The 17,030-nt window shown below is 39.2% G+C and overlaps 1 protein-coding gene across 1 annotated transcript in view; it reads left to right on the top strand.

Moving 5' to 3' along the window:
- Window positions 1–17,030, top strand: part of rxfp2a (relaxin family peptide receptor 2a) — a 45,080-nt gene that overhangs the window by 8,171 nt on the left and 19,879 nt on the right. Inside the window, exons 2-8 of the mRNA XM_085419620.1 lie at window positions 3,664–3,807; window positions 9,157–9,240; window positions 9,740–9,845; window positions 10,665–10,736; window positions 11,215–11,286; window positions 11,750–11,821; window positions 12,351–12,422. Of these exons, the coding sequence (XP_085275746.1) occupies window positions 3,664–3,807; window positions 9,157–9,240; window positions 9,740–9,845; window positions 10,665–10,736; window positions 11,215–11,286; window positions 11,750–11,821; window positions 12,351–12,422 (622 nt within the window). The remainder of the gene's footprint in view (window positions 1–3,663; window positions 3,808–9,156; window positions 9,241–9,739; window positions 9,846–10,664; window positions 10,737–11,214; window positions 11,287–11,749; window positions 11,822–12,350; window positions 12,423–17,030) is intronic.

The raw sequence follows: 17,030 nt of genomic DNA, 5'->3' as shown, positions 1-17,030 counted from the left end.
AGCTATCCCTGCCCCTATAGGTGATAAAGCGATAGATCTTTCAGCCCAATTCTACTTTTTCTACATAATCCATCATACAAAATGTAATCAAATGGAAAAGTCTCTTTTTTTAAACTTGTTTTATCAGTTTTAATCTTTTAACTTTATGCATCAAGTAAAAATTTAATTATATGCAACATTCTCTGACTTGAATAAATTAGTTTAACATTTAAACCTATTTTCTACACATTCCAGCACATAAAATAAAATATTTTTTGTGTTTGCACTCAGTCTTTCAAATAGATGCAAGTAAAACACAGCAGAAAATAAATAAAGTCAAAGACTCAGAGGTCCTGTTGCTCTATTTTCACCTGTAAAGCAGGACCTTTACCCTGGTGCAGGTGTGCCGCGGTCAATGGAAGAATCCGTGAGTTTCTCTGCGAGTTTCCCATTACGTCATAGCGCACTAGGTGCTTGCTCGGAAGTTTAGCGTTTTTTTTCGCTGTAAAAAGAAGTTTTCTTCCCAGGCACGATGGACGCTAATGTTTTTGTCACTTTTTATGGAATCAAACTCAAAGTAAGGTCAGTACTTCCAAGCTTTAAACACTGCACGCTCATACTCTCTCCTGCACTCGATATATGATCCATTGTTGATCTGCACACAGCTGTTGTCACTACGTCACTGTCATGAGACATTCTCGCAAAAAATCACGGTTTTAGTAACGCAGTAACGCAGCGTTCCCACGGGAAAGTAACGGTAATCTAATTACCGTTTTTGCAATAGTAATCCCTTACTTTACTCGTTACTTGAAAAAAGTAATCAGATTACAGTAACACGCCCATCTCTGCTCGTAAGCAGTGTGACATATTATCCATTCTTGAGCTGTTGTCACGAACGTCGCACTTGCTTACATCATTGTCATGAGACACTCACAAAAAAATCATGGTTTAAGTAACGAAGTAACGCTTATTACCTTTTTTGCAATAGTACTAAGTGAATATGACAAGAACAATAAAAGTTTTTAGATAATTGATAGGGAGTTTCTGAGGAAAGAAAGATGGGTCACAAATGTGCCTGTTTTCTTGCTGAAACTTTGAGAACTGCTTTGATTAACAAAAAAAGTATTTTGAAATATTCACGTGTTTGTTTTTACACAGAGTTCTGCTAAACAGCTATCACTGATATTCCTTTAGCATTTAGTATAACGTGTGTACATACCGGAGCATTGAACAGCTTAAGGACCCAAATGTGTTTCTCAGGACTGTGTTTTACATCCAAAAAAGGCAATAAAATCATGTATTTTAAGGTTGAAATGCTGCACATGTTTTATGAGGTAATAATGTTACGTTAGGAAATTACATTAGGAGACAAGAACACTCTGGGTTTTGGGACTTTAACGGTTTATCTCTGCACTCTGATTCTTGTTTATCATCAGCATGAACAAGATGAGACTTTGGCCTGTTTGAATAATCCCGGTAATTGTTTCAAGCCCACAGAACATCAGGTTCATTGTTCATTAGATAAAAACTATTTTACATGTTTCTGCAGATTGATTCATTTCTGCCCTGCTGTTAATATTGGTTAAGCATTTTAACAGTGTGAGTTTCCGACCTTAATATTTTTCTTCAGTATCATGATCAAGCAAACAGAATGAGGCTCTAGTGAGCAGCTGCCATGATTAAACAATGGTAATAACAGATGATAAGTAATGATAAATGGTAAATTAAGCCCCAGCAGTGCTGTTTTGCTTTATTTTCCCCATCCCTGTTCCTCTTAATCAAAGCAGGTAACACTTGATCTATTTTGTGTAGAAGAAGAGACAAAGTGACAAATGCAGAAAAAGCTGATATCTGTCACTGGGATAGCCCAGAGAGATTTCTGTGTTTGTTGAACCAGCTAACGCTAAGAAAGCCTGTGGGTTTGTCACTCTTGGTTTCCAGTATACCTCTTTGGTATGAAAAAAAAATTAATACAAACTGCTGAAGCTCAAACTGAGCAGCAGAATGTGGGAATAAAGGTGATTTGAGGGACTTTGAATGTGGCACAGTTGTTCGTGTTGGTCTCAGAATTTTCCCACACAACCATCTTTAGGGTTTACGGAGGATGTTCCAAAAAAGAGGAATAAAAAAATCCTGTGAGCGGCAGTGCTCTAGGGTCTTGTAAATGTCAGAGGTCAGAGGAGAATGGCTAGACTGCTGTGAGCTGATAGGAAAGCAAATGTAATACAGAGTGGTTTTTGAAAAAAGAAAACAGGGACCACACAGCTAAGAACAGAAAATTAGGCTCTAATTTGCACAGGCTCACCGAGACTCAAAAATCCCAACCCCCTGGTCGCCCCGTGGCTCAGGGGGTTGGGATTTTTGAGTCTCGCATCTGTAACCGGAAGGTCGCCGGTTCGATCCCCGGGCTCTCTGTCCTGGTCGTTGTGTCCTTGGGCAAGACACTTTACCCTACCGTTTACTGGTGTTGGCCAGAGGGGCCGATCGCTTCTGTCAGTCTGCCCCACGGCAGCTGTGGCTACAGCTGTAGCTTGCCTCCATCAGTGTGTGAATGTGAGAGTGAATGAATAGCGGCATTGTAAAGCGCTTTGGGTGCCTTGAAAAGCGGTATATAAATCCAATCCATTATTATTATTATAGGCTGATAGGTCTCAGTTTCTGCTGAAACATTTGAATGTACGGTCAGAATTCATGCTCCAGGCTGCTGCTAATGGTATAATAGTTTGATGGTTATTTTCTTGGCACGCTTTGGCCCCATCAGTGCCAACTGAACGTTGTTTAAACTCAACAGCTCCTGAGTGTTGTTGCTGTCCCTTCATGTGTATCCATCAGCTGATGGCAGCAGGATAATGCACCATGTCAAATCATCTCAAACGGGTTTCTTGAACATGGCGATGAGTTCACTGTACCCAAATGACCTCCACAGCCCCCCAGATCTCAGCTCAACAGAGCATCAAGAATGTGCAGCCAAAAATCTGCAGCTAATAACCCCGTCTGAAAGAAATACTTCAAGACAGAAGATGGAAAAAAGCACTAAAAAGCCAATGTATATTTAGGTTTGATTACTGGTAAATCTAGTGGACGGGGAAAAAAACATGTAAAAGACGGAACATTTTGTGATTTTTTTTTTTTTATGTCAGGAAAAGGTCTGCATTCAGTTATTCATGTTTCTTTACAACAGGCAAAAAATAAATAAAAATAATGAGGAATTTCTTTCTGGTTTGTTTTAAAGTACATCATGCTAACTAAAGAGTCATGTGTCTGACTCACTGTGAAAGACCTTAAAATAAATGAATTCTCTGATCAGACACGATGGTTTACAAGTCGTTATGTGTGGGACACAGATGCAAAAGAAAAAAAGCAGTCTAGTCAAAGATTTAATGATACCTTTGATGGATTTATTAGGGGTGTTTTTGAAATAGTTTTTAAAAATACACAGAAAACCCTCAGATTGATGAATTCTTTATGAATTTCATGATTAAATTTGGTCTGCACCTGACGTTTTTGTTGCCTAGAGCTGCACGAGTTGATCTCTCCTAACTCACAGGTATCAGTGCAATATTATCAGCCCATTTTCATTTCTTTTAAATATGTTTTTGCATTATTTTCATTTTTGTTGTGTATTTTAATTCTTATCTGGATAAATTTGCACCTTCTTCTTATATTTTCCTCTCCCTTTCTCAGCTCTGGAGACCAGCTGGGTGGAAGAAGGGGTTAGATGCCCTCTTGGCCAATTCCCATGTGGAAACACGAGTGAGTGCCTCCCTCAAGTTTTGCAGTGTAATGGACACAAAGACTGTCCCAATGGAGCTGATGAGAGACAGTGTGGTAAGTGTGAGCCAGTGTAACAGTGGTTATAAATGACCAAAGGCAGTATTTACTTTTAAGGGAATAGTATGTTGTTTATATTGACTTTATTATATTTTCTTATTTTTTAATATAAGTTAGAATTTTTAAATAAACTTTAGATGTTTGTAGCTCGCATTTTATGAAACGCTGAACTAATGAAATGAAGATTTGGCCTTATTTAACCTTACATGAGTCGAAAATTCACATTTTAACCTGTGATTTCACTTCATAACTGTCTTTCTTTCAAGGTGACACTAAAAGTTTTAGCAAGACAAAGAGAACGACAAGCCCAGTCAGAAATATCCTGTAGTATAATATTATACAATAAGTTTAAGGTATTCATGTTTAGTTATTTATAAATCAGTGCCTGTTGTCCATTACCTACTCCTACTTTTTTTTTTTGTACATTTCAAAACAAAGGAATAAATAATATAAACAGCATTCAATAGTAGCATTAACGACTAGCAGGTTGTTTAGTGATCATGTACAATCCCTGCTTCCTGGTCGAAACTACACTGCATTCATTAAGGATCTTGTCTTCTCTTTTGTGTTTTATTGTGTTGGATCTTGTTCTATTTAATATAAACAACTGTCTAAAAATAGTCAGTGATCACCATGGGCTTCTCTGGGTTTTTATTACCCCTGTTCATCTGCAGCACATTTTAAAGCTCAGTTTTTAAAACCTAACGATGTAACTACAGCTGTTCGCGGTTTGCCTGACACCAAATATTTGAATGGGTCAGAAAAGAATCACTTTGAGGCTAACAAAGATTTGAGTGAGTACATGAATGTGAGGATCAGGACTTTTTCATAGCGAGTAATCTAAAACGTGCAGCAGTATATTAATGGCTAACCCTGTGCTGTCGATGTATCTCAGATGTTGACCTGACTGAAGTTTGGAAGCTTCTTCCTGACGTGCGATTGCATTTGTTTCCACCTATCGGGAACTCTCACGTTAACTTTTATTGGAAATAAAATCTATGGGAAAAAGTTAGCAGTTATACTCCAGTGTCGCTGTGCTAATGTGTTTATGTTATCCTAACCATAGCTGTGTAGAGAGATTCTGGGTTCAAATCCCGGACGAGCCCCCAATTATAAATATCAACACTTCACCAAGTTCTTTTGATTCCTCAGAGGCATCTAATGGAAGACAAAACACTGCTCAGTAGAATGTTTAACACTTTATTACTTCTAGAAGGGAGATGCGTCCTGCATGACACTCTGCCACGGATCTCAAAATGGTGGTGTGCCACTAACAGTTTTATTACAGAAGCTCTCTCATTCTAGTCTAAACAACAGTGTCTCAGTAACTTTCCTCTAGAGATGGTCCCCTCTTATCTACATTTTCCCAGGGAAGCGTGAGCGAGAGGCTACAGCTTTCTACTCCCCAAGGACACGTGGTCTCATGCCTTTATTTTTCAGGGTTGTGTCCACTTAATACTACACTATATAACTTTATAACAGTTATTATTAATAAGAAGCATAGCATTATTGAGGCACTACAAATTATTTAATCCCAACACTAGCAACCACGTAGCACACCACCATATGCTAGCTAGCCCACCATCGGTAACCCTAAAAATGTCACTGCTGTTTAGTTTTCCTTCTTCATTTATATCCGAAGTGAATGCAGAGCTATATGTTTTAATTTTTCTCAGTCAGAACATGGTATATCATCTTAAATAAAAACTAGCAAGCTAACTCCCCACTAACTTCTAACTCTGTTAAACTTCATAATCCTGTTTTTCATGGATGCCTGGATGTTAAATTTGATAGTTACACCTGGTTAGGCAGACATGCTGATCATTTTATTAAAGATGAAAGAATTTTGACGGCTTTTAACTCTCAGTCATGCTGTAGCGTTTGTTTGAGAACTGAAGGGCTTTTGGACCTGGAAATAGCTAATGATGTCATATTTAACAGGCAGATTCCCTTTAAGGTAAATACTGCTTCTTCTTAAAGTGTTAAGAAGCACTAAAAGAGTGCAAAACCTTATATAGTTGGAGTTTGCACTCTTGTAGTGCTTCTTCTTAACACTTTGACCTTCAGATCAATCTATTGCCCCTAAAAAGAGAGTCAGTGATCAAATATGAAATATTTTAAAACTTCATACAATATTATTGTTGAGAATTCACACCACACTTGTAAGAATCGTAGTTTCTAGGTTATAAGCTTTTGGTCAGTTTTCAATCAATAAAGCTGATCTTGAATACCTTAGTTTTCATTCAAAATTTTGAGGTACAGACAGCATGGTAGTCTTGCAGCAAGACTACTTGAAACAGGAGAAAAGCTGTTACACAAGAAGTACTGTAGAAGGGCGTCGATCAAGCATCAGGTCTGGTGTGTACTCCTTTGTGGGAGGAGGACCAGGACTACCAATGCCAGAGTCACACAAAATGACCTCAGATGGGATACTCATGTGCATATTTCTGACTAAACTGTCAGAAACAGAGTCCATGAGGATGGCAACGGGTCCTGACTTCCTTTATTCTGGCCTGTTGCCGCAGCCCAGCATTATGCATTTCAGTTCTCATTCACTAGAGATATACCTCTCCAGACCTTCACTTACCCCCTGCCATTGAGTGTCATAAATAAAGCAGTGAAGGAACTTCTGTTTGTTATACATCGATAATTAGGAGTGACATGCGCCTTAAACAAAAGAACCCTTCTTTTCTTTGGTGGGACTACAGACCAAATCAAGCCTCACTTTCCTACAACCTCTCTTGGGCCTCGGAGTATTAGCCACTGGATCAAACTCTCATGACAGTCTTCCTGCAACTGCAAATCAACCAGCTGAGCATGGGCACGAAGACTGTAATCCTGACAATCTCCAAAGCCTCAGAAAAAGACTGAAGCCAAGAGCCAAGAGTAATTTTCCAAAAGAAACATCCCGTTTTTGCCAGTTTTAGAGAACTAATCTGTTTCAAATTACCATTCAAGACCAGGGTCATCATCTGTTGGATATTACCTCTATTGTGTAAAAGAATACTATAAATGTTACCATGACATCCGAGAATAATCTATTTCTTTTAATTAACAGTCGAGAGTCGCTACGCCATTCAAATATTCATCAGTCATTGTCAATTAAAATGCCAATGTGTTTGTAACTATTTCGTAAACACTCCCTAGGATGCTTGTTTTAGCATTAGTCCCACGGTAAACATGAGTTAGTATTTTTTTGTTTTTTTTTGTTTTAATCATTTAAGCCCTTTTTATGAAACGTTTTCATTTCTGCAGAGCATAGTTTTCTCATCACCCAGGTCAAGAAGGAGCGCAAATTAGTTTCAGTCTGTCTGCGAGGGCATGCTAGTTATCAGAAATCCACTCTGTGTTATATTACTTCTCCATTCTTGTCATCTGCCTCACCACCACACTATGCAACACTGCCATAACGATGACAAGCACAGCAGTAAAGAAGTTCACTTTGTGCACTTTATCAATCTTCTTTTTTTTTTAATTTTCTTAGGAAAATTGGAACAGCAAAAGTACAGTATATAAGCCAAAAATGGAGTCTGTACAATGTTAACAAGCTTGAAAGTGAATATTTGGTATGAACACCTTTGTTCTTCAATACAGCCTGAACTCTCTTAGACAAGCTCTATTGTAATTTCTTCAGGAATCGTGCTCCATGGTGCGTTTTTACCATTATCATGCTCAAAAGTGAAGCTACTGCCAATCAGACACTTGACACAGACCAGTTGGTATTCAGGCTGGATCAGAATCTGATGGTACTGATGATACGTGAATTCCATCAATTTTGACAGGAGTTGTACCTCTCTCCTGACCTCCTCCATGCACAGACCAGACCAGACCAATTAAAGATATCAAATTCATATTCATCACTCCATAAGACCTGTTCCCACTAATTTTCAGTCCAGTTCTTGTGTAATTTGCACAAAAGTATAGGTATTCTTTATTTAAGTAGAAGTTAAAAAGTACTGAAGTGCTTTTACTTCTTTACTTTATACAAGTTCAATCTGCTCTGAAATGTACTCAAAGAAGGAAAGTAAGTACTTTGTTGAAGGACATCATAAATCTAACCAGTTTATCCTGCACACTGTTTGTTTTGCAGATCGTTTCAGAAAACTTTCAAAAATTACCTGCCAGTTAAAAAATGTTTATCCCTTTTTTTGTTCGCTCTGCTTCTGTAAGTACTGAAGAAGTACTGCAACTAGAAGACAGAAGGACATCTGCACCAGTTCCAGATCGTTCTGCCCCCATGACAAAAGTACTATGAAGCTCTTTTTCATTTCCTTTTTATGCGATAATCCCTGGTAATGATTGCACCCATAAGATTTCTGTGTTTTTGTTCCCCGTTATTTACACTAGGCTCAAATCACTTTCATGCACATTGTGACCAGCTTCTAGTAAGAAATTACCTGAAGATCTAATTCAGGTTTTTTGTGCTAAGTTGTATGTTACCTGTAGACACAGAAGTGGTTCATCCCTTGAGTCAGGTGCTTTTTATATGATTGAATGATTTATGGGTGGCTTAACAAACAAATATTTCTCTGAAAATGGTCATATACAAGGACTGGACTGAAAACGATTGAAAAAGCAGACAATGTCCAAAGAGAAACTTTGAAAGACCGTTAAAAAAAAACAAAAAAAAAACAAGAAATCTGTCTCCTTGGAACATTTTTACACAGCACTGTGATAATGATTGGCATATTTTGTATGTTTCTTAAAGAGAAGCTTGATAACAGATTAGGGTTTTTTGTTAGTAGCTTTAGAAAGATGTAGCTATGGTAGATGAGGCTTTAGAGTTCATTTTGTGAAAAAACTGGGATAAAATCGTTTCAAAAAAGTAGCTCAGTCCCATAAAACAGAAAATATTGCTCCATCATTGCTGTTCCTCATCGGTACTGATTTGTCAAAGCTGTTTCTGATTTGTGGGCACTTATAGCTCCCAGTATAGCATTAGGGATGCGTTTAAAATGCTTATAATGTTCCAAGGATATGTCAGGTCATTTGACACAGTATAATGCTTATACTCTGGTGGTGACTTCGTGGTGAGGTGGGTCAACACATACGCCTAACATGCAACAGATTCCTGATTTGCGACTGGGAGTAGACAAACCCAGCGTCAGGCGGTCACGAGCTAATGTACTCCTAGCGCCGTTCCCAAGCCAGGAAAAATGGGAGAGTTGCATCGGGAATGGCATCCGGTTTGGATCCATGTACTGTGGTGATTCGTTTGAAAAGAAGGGAGCAGCTGAAAGTACCCATAATGCTCATGTGCTGGTGATGCCAGTGTAGGAAAACCTTGATAAACTATCATTACTATCCAGTCAAGTGAATTTAACTCTTTGTTCTTTGCTTTGGCAGGGGACAACATCGGATGGGCAGATTTATTTGCCCGCACACTACAGAAGACTAACCCTGTGGACCAGTACTTCCTCAATGAGTGTTGTAAGTGTGTGTGTGCACATTAATACACCCCGGGGTAGAAATATGGGACTCTCCACCATTTGACCCTAGAACTGAAAAAGCTTCTCGGATGAGAGGTGAAACCAACCTAAAGAAGTCCAGACGCTTTTCTTTGCAAGCTCCTTAGACTACGATGACCTGGATGACTGAGAACCTTCACAGATACATTAATACATGTAGACCACAGAGAGACATGATACAAATGATCAAAGAAGGAAAATATGATCAGTTTTTGACATCAGCTAGCAAATAATACAAATGATGTGACCTAGAAAAGAAAAAGTTGCCCCACCAAAGATTAATGGACAGCAATTAGCAAATTCTGACAGCTGGATACGACAGCACACGACTCACAGAATTGACTGTTATGTTGACACTGAGGGAGAACTGTGTTGGGCTCTGGAGAAAAACAAATGCCATGTTTTCATTCGACAAATAATTTTCAATGAGCCTCTAAATAAAAAACAATGTGTGTGTGTAGTATTGCAGGAGTTTCCAGAGAGCTGTGACTGCATACAGACAGATGTTGAGTGTGTGGAGGTCAGCCTGCAGGATGTTCCGTCGCTCTCGCCAAATGTTACCTGGCTGTAAGTGTCCTTTGACTCCAAGCACTCTGTCCTCTTCAAGTGATTTGTTATTTTGTAGGTTAGGTTATTACAAGCTGTAACGGCTTGGCAGGTAACAACAGCCCATGTCATTGTGGGTGTGTCACCGTGGCAAAATATGGCCTTGAAGACAGCTATACGCCAAGAACAACAAAAGAGGTAGTTTTGAGTACTCAAAGGTGTTTCTCTGTCTGTCACAGTCCCACAACCATACATGGTACAGCCACAAAGGTTTACAGGTTTGGAGAGCCCATGGATACTGACTAAATGGAGAAAAACCTCTCTGCATGTCTCTAAAGAAAAGAAAAAAAAAATATATATATATATATATCTCATTAATCTTGCTTTTCTCATTCCATCAGCTCAATTGCTTGTTACTGTAATAATTTATTGATCCATTGATTTGAATACTGAAGATAAAAGTTTAAAAAATTGAGATTGAAAAGTTGAAAAGATTTTTATTTATATTTTAGATCTATATTAAAATATTGAAGCACAGTTTAATATCCTGGGGGGAAAAATAGGGTATGATTGTCAGCAGACTAATTACAAAAGTTATACTGAGCCTTGTGTGAATTGCAGCTACAGTTCTTTCAAAAATCGCATTCACTTATTTTTATTAGTCAGTGCCAAATTAAATTTATATATATTATACATATTTCTGCATGCCTGTAGTTTGTGTGATGGTTTATTGCACATAACGTGTCAGACATTTCATCGCTTTCTCTCCGTTTTTTCCTCTTTGTGCAAAACGTATGTTTGTGTTTTTCTTACAGCCACATTTGATGGGTTGTGTTACAGGTCCCTGAGGAGCAATGAGATCCGAGTGTTGTCCGATTTTGTTTTCTCAGAATACTCTGCCCTGGAGAGACTGTGAGTATTTTTATGCTGCCATCCTTGTGTTTTTGTTTTTTCGCTGTCTGTTTCTGGGCAATTTAGTTTTTAGTAATGGCAAATGTCAAATCACTTTTATTTGATTTTATCCTTCCTTTAGAATCTGTAGTAATAGTAGCTCAGAAATGACAACGGCTCAAGGAGTGTATTGATTTCTACACTTTTAATACACGTTTTCATTTAGTAGTTTGGTACAGCGGCCTTATAGTGTGACATACTGGACCTGAGCATCCAGTTTTTCCAGTAAATGACTGTTCCATCTACTTGTCTGTTGACAAGAAGATACATTTTCTGTGTTATTTCTTAATAATTATGTAATAAAGGGTAACAATAATATTTCTCTTACAGGTGAAAATAGGATTTTAAGAGCATATGAAAGTTTTCTGTTTTTCCTATTGTCTCAAACATAGTTTGAAATAAAAGAGCATTTGTTATTTTTATTCTGTTCTGTTTTCAGGTTTCTGCAGAACAACAGCCTCCACTTCATATCTAAGCATACATTCAGCAGTCTGCACAATCTAAAGAGGTTGTAAGTATCCTGCCTCATTTCCCCTGAAGCAAGTGTATTAATTTTGTTTTCCTTCAGTTCTCTTTTGTGTTACAGGTCAACTTCAATTAATTTTTTTTAACCTGAGTAGTACTTATTTCTTACATGGAGAAAAGCAGTTGTAATTTGTGTTTTGACTCCAGGCTTTTCTGTGGAGTCTGTGGGAATGAGCAAAGCTGTGCATTTAAAAAAAAAAAAAAAAAGAGAGAGAGAGAGAGAGATTTAGTTTATGAAATGTCAACAAATAAAACTGTGGAAAAAATGCCATCATTTATTTAAACTGTCTAAAGATGACTTCAATTTTTGTCTGACCAAGAATCATACCCAAAACTACGGGTATGTCCTATGATTATACCTTTGCTGTATTTTGTTACTTTCAAATGTAGTCATTATAGTTGCCTTTTTTTATGACCAAACTTCTTGTGCTTTTCATGCTTTCTCTCAGGTTTCTCAGTGAGAACTTAATCTCCTTCCTCAGTCCCGGTGTGTTCGGGGATCTAAATCAATTGGAGTGGCTGTAAGTAACTCAAAAGCATACAGATGTGCACTTTCAATAGTCACAAATACGAATACATGGTAGCAAGGAGACTGTGTTAAAAAAAAGTTATCCAAAGACTGCAACATTTTGTTAATTTTGCTTTTAATTTTAAAGGTTGAGATGCAAAAGTTGTCCATTTGATCCACAGGTTGGAAACAAATCCACTAGCTGGATATAAAATTATTTATTTAAGCAGCAGAGTGGAGAAGTGGAAATGGTGCAAAAATAACAAGTTTAAACGGTGCACAGATGTGTGGATTGAGCTTTTTTTCTACCCGTGAAATCTTACTTGACTCAAGTAGTTTTTTCCCTTCTTTCTAAATTCTTCTGTAAAACACAAGAGCTAATGTTGTACTGTATGCTGCTATTGTGAAATACTGAAAATCACATTTGTTTAAAAATCATATTGGGTCACATTTGTAACACTTATCTAAAGAAATTGTAATCACCAATGACTTATTTAATGCAATTAAGCAGTCAAACTGGGTAATCTTGTTTTGTGTGTCAGGATGTTGGACCATAACCCGCTAAGCAGCTTGTCCCAGGACACCTTCACTGGGCTCCAGTCTCTCATGTATTTGTGAGTTGCATTTTTCTTTTAATATTATGTAATAATTTTGACTTGGATTTGTTTCTAGTCTAGGTCTACTCTGAGGTCTTCACTTACAAAATCAAAAGTCTTAAACTCTTGCAAACCTGAAAGCACTCAGTAGGAAAATAAACCTTACTTTGCAGCACATGTAAAAAAAAAAGTGTTTATCATCTTACAAAAGTAATATCGTGCATTGCACTGAACTTTACTTATCTTTAAATATGCTACAATGCAAGCTATTTGCAAGAGGAAAGGTGAGAGTAAATCTATGATTAATGTTAAGAATTAAGTTTAATGCATGTTTAACTTCATATTACTGTTGCTTATGAGGGAGCTAGCATGCAGTACGGAGGCCTGTCAGGACAAAAATGAAGCCGCTAATTCCAGTGCACTTCAGATCACTTTGAGGTTTTCATCATCTGGAATCTTTCACTTTGATAGTTGTGTAATATCTTCCATATTCTTGGTTTCTACGCCCACTCATTTTATTCATTAGTCAAAAACCGGCCTGGCTTTAAGTGATGCAGAACAAGGTTTGTCTCTAAGAGTAGAGAACTTTCAAAATAATTGATGTTATGAATATAAGAAATATGAGATAACTATTGTTCTTGTGGTTTCATTTCCACTGAAGTCACAGCAAAGTGGATTCAGCCTCTCTTTTTATTTTGCTCAGTAGCAGTTACATGTTTTTGATTATCAACAACAATTTCATGGATTAACAGAATTTTTTTGTTTCCTTTTATTTTTTTCATGCTCACTAAAATATTTTTGAATGTTTGCCTCTGCCACTGGTTTCTCTCAAGACTTGTACCAACGATGATGTTTCATCTTTTATTTTGGGTTTTTATGAATGTCTTACAACAGGCATTGATTTTGTCACATAATGCTGGTTCAAGGACCTAAATGCAGACTCGGGAGATAAAATCATCAAACAAAAGGCAAACTTCTTATTGAAGGTGGTGGCAGGGCACATTGGGACAAAAATGAAATCCAAATTCTTCAAACGAGCAGTGACACAGCGATGATTCAACAGACACAGTGAGAAAGACTTCAAGGAAAGACGAGTCTATTTATACACATACGCATACTCTAAGGTCATCAGGGTAAGTGAAAGCAGAAGGTAAACAAGACACAGTTTGAAGACAATGAAGTCAGCGAGACAAGAGGAAGGAAGTAAAACTAAACTCAAGACACGGGACAAATAACTGCCCAAACAAAATGGAAAGTTAGAAACAATAACTAAACAGAGAAATGCAGACAAATAAATACACTTGACATGAAACACTAAAGGATTAAAAAACAACCTCTAATACAAACCAAAATGAGAGTTAAGAGCAAAACAAAATAAACGCTATAACCAAACTAAGAACTGATGATCGAAGATTTTAGTAAACAAGGCCAAATATTCCAAAGAGTCCAATATCCTGGGCCATGACACACTTCTGATTAACTAAGCTGAATTTAGGGCAGCTGATAGTAGGCTAACTAATCCACATTGAGGCCTGGCTTAATTTGAGCTTAGTCTGTGAAACCAGCCATTTAAGGGAGGGAAGAAAGACTGTGACAGGAAGTTTTGTCATATTCCTTTGAACAACCGTTTTACCTACTTTCACTTAACCCCTTGAACTCAACACAGAGATATAGTGGTAGAAATGTGAATACTGGAGTAAAGTGATGACAAGTAACACGCTTAACTTCGTTATTCATGACTCACAGACTACTTTAATCATATTTTAATATACTTTCTGAAACCTGAGCTGTCGTTTGGGAAGTATTTTTAATTTCTCCCAGCTGTTTGGGTTTAGTTGGATCAGATAATGTAAAAAATAAAAAAATCATAATCTTTTAACAGATATTAAGTCATCTTATGGGGACAATGGCTTAATATCAACAAAGTATTAAACACTTTACTGAGCAGGATGACGTATAAGGTGCAGAAAAGCCAAAACGTTATGTACCCATATGACGCAGGGTCTCAGGAGGTCAGGTCCTAAAGCCCTGGATTAATTTACACTAGGTAATGCTCAATCTCTCTTTACCTATTTTCCGCCCATCGTTCCCTTTAGATTAATTCCTTCTACTCTGTCCACTCTGACTCATAGACCTGGCCTAGCTCAACCCTAGCTGCTGCTCTTTCCACGACATGAGAACGTGATTTTGGTTCTCACAATACAATTTCTTGGAAATCAACTTCAGACCCGTCACCCTGAGCTGCATCTGCTTGGCTCATTCTCTGCATGTTTTCTTAAATCCAACCACAACAGGTATCCGTCTCACGAAATAACCCTTTTAATGTTTATGTTTCAGACATAAAATGTGTTCTCACTCCACCTGCCTCCTCAAAGAGTGTTTGCACTTCCACGGAGGGACTGTTAGACGGGGATGACCATATGTCTCTCATTTGATTCCCCATTCATCTTTGGAATCAGAGTCCCTTGTCCTTACTGCCCGCTGAAGTGTTGCCACCCAAAATATTAAACATTGTTTTGATATGGAAACTGTTTCAGAGTTGAGGTCTGCCTGTGCCATAATTCTTAAGCAAATAGGGATTTTTTTACTCCACATAGTTAAAACCCCATCAGCTACCATTTATATAGCTGGCTCAATGTCTGATTTTTTTTTCTTTTGTTCATCTCAGCATCAGCAGAGATTTGAAGAAAGAAAATTACAGTGAACAGTTTGGTACATCCATTCTGTTATTGTTTGGCAGTGCAGTTGTAAGCATATGTCATTCCTGCCTTGGAAGAACTTATGTATCTAGCATATTTCTTGAGGAATGAAGCCCGCTTCTCATTGGTTAGAGGGAAGTCAGTTTGACACAACTGTCCAAGTCCAGAACTGGCAAAACATCCCTACACTTGAATATTGGTGTTACTAAAGGACAAGATCAGAGAGGCTAAGGACAATTACAGGAGGAAGCTGGAGTGGAAACTCCAGCAGAACAGCATGAGAGAGGTGTGGAGGGGCATGAAGACCATCACTGGATTCAGGCCAACCAACAGCAGGGGAGCTGAGGGAGGTGAGAATAGAGCCGACGAGTTGAATCTGTTTTTCAATAGATTCGACACCACAGTGTCTGCTCCCACCCCCACAACCTCACCTGCAGTCAGCCTGGAATCCAGAGCCACACCACTGTGCCAGCCTCTCTCTTCACATGTTGCCTCCTGTGAGATTCCTGACACCCCTCCCCCACCCATCACCTTCACTCAATACCAGGTTGAGATGCAAATGAGGAGACTTCACTCAGGCAAGTCTGCTGGACCAGACGGAGTGAGTCCCCTTGTCCTCAAGGCCTGTGCCCCCCAGCTGTGTGGAGTCTTTCATAAACTGTTTATGCTGAGTCTGAGTCTGCAGAGGGTCCCGGTGATGTGGAAGACATCATGCCTCGTCCCTGTACCAAAGACGCCTCGTCCCAGTGGCCCCCAGGATTACAGGCCCGTGGCACTGACCTCCCACATCATGAAGACCCTGGAAAGGCTCATCCTGGACCAGCTGCGACCCATAGTAAGACCACATCTGGATCCCCTTCAGTTCGCTTATCAGCCTCGTCTCGGAACAGAGGACGCCATCATCTACCTGCTCAATCGTGTCTACACCCATCTGGACCAGCCGGCGAGCACTGTGAGGGTCATGTTTTTTGACTTTTCCAGTGCTTTCAACACCATCAGGCCGACCCTCCTGGGTGATAAGTTAGCAGCGATGCAGGTGGATGCTTCTCTGGTGTCCTGGATTGTTGATTACCTGACAGGAAGACCACAATATGTACGTCTCCCACAGTGTGTGTCTGACAAGGTGATTAGCAACACAGGGGCACCACAGGGGACTGTCCTCTCCCCCTTCCTCTTCACCCTCTACACCACAGACTTCAGCCACTGCACAGAGACCTGCCATCTTCAGAAGTTTTCTGATGACTCTGCGGTGGTTGGATGCATCAGCAGGGATGATGAGACAGAGTACCGGGCTGTGGTCGACTCCTTTGTCACGTGGTGTGAGCAGAATCATCTGCAGCTCAACGTGGCAAAGACCAAGGAACTGATCGTGGACTTCAGGAAGACCAGGAAACACTTGACCCCTGTTTCAATCCAGGGGGTCAGTGTTGACATTGTGGAGGACTATAAATACCTTGGAGTACACATTGACAATAAACTGGACTGGGCTAAAAACACCACAGCACTTTACAGGAAGGGCCAGAGTCGTCTCTATTTTTTGAGGCGACTGAGGTCCTTCAACATCTGCCAGAAAATGCTGAGGATTTTCTATGAGTCTGTGGTGGCCAGTGCGATCCTCTATGCTGTTGCATGCTGGGGGAGCAGGCTGAGGGTCGCAGATGCCAACAGACTTAATAAACTGATCCGTAAGGCCAGCAATGTTGTGGGGATGGAGCTGGACTCCCTCAAGGTGGTGTCGGAGAGGCGGATGCTGTCCAAGATAAAGACAATGTTGGATAACACCTCCCACCCACTCCATGACATGTTGGTCAGTCACAGGAGCTCGTTCAGTGAGAGACTGAGATTACCGAAAAGCACCACTGAACGACACAGGAAATCATTCCTGCCTGTGGCCATCTCCCTGTACAACGCATCCACTTAACACACT

Source organism: Rhamphochromis longiceps, linkage group LG10 (genome assembly GCF_057381845.1).
Source record: "Rhamphochromis longiceps isolate RC_006_pf linkage group LG10, R_longiceps_female_GT1.1, whole genome shotgun sequence".
Taxonomy (NCBI): domain Eukaryota; kingdom Metazoa; phylum Chordata; class Actinopteri; order Cichliformes; family Cichlidae; genus Rhamphochromis; species Rhamphochromis longiceps.
This window is presented reverse-complemented; position numbering and strand designations above follow the sequence as displayed.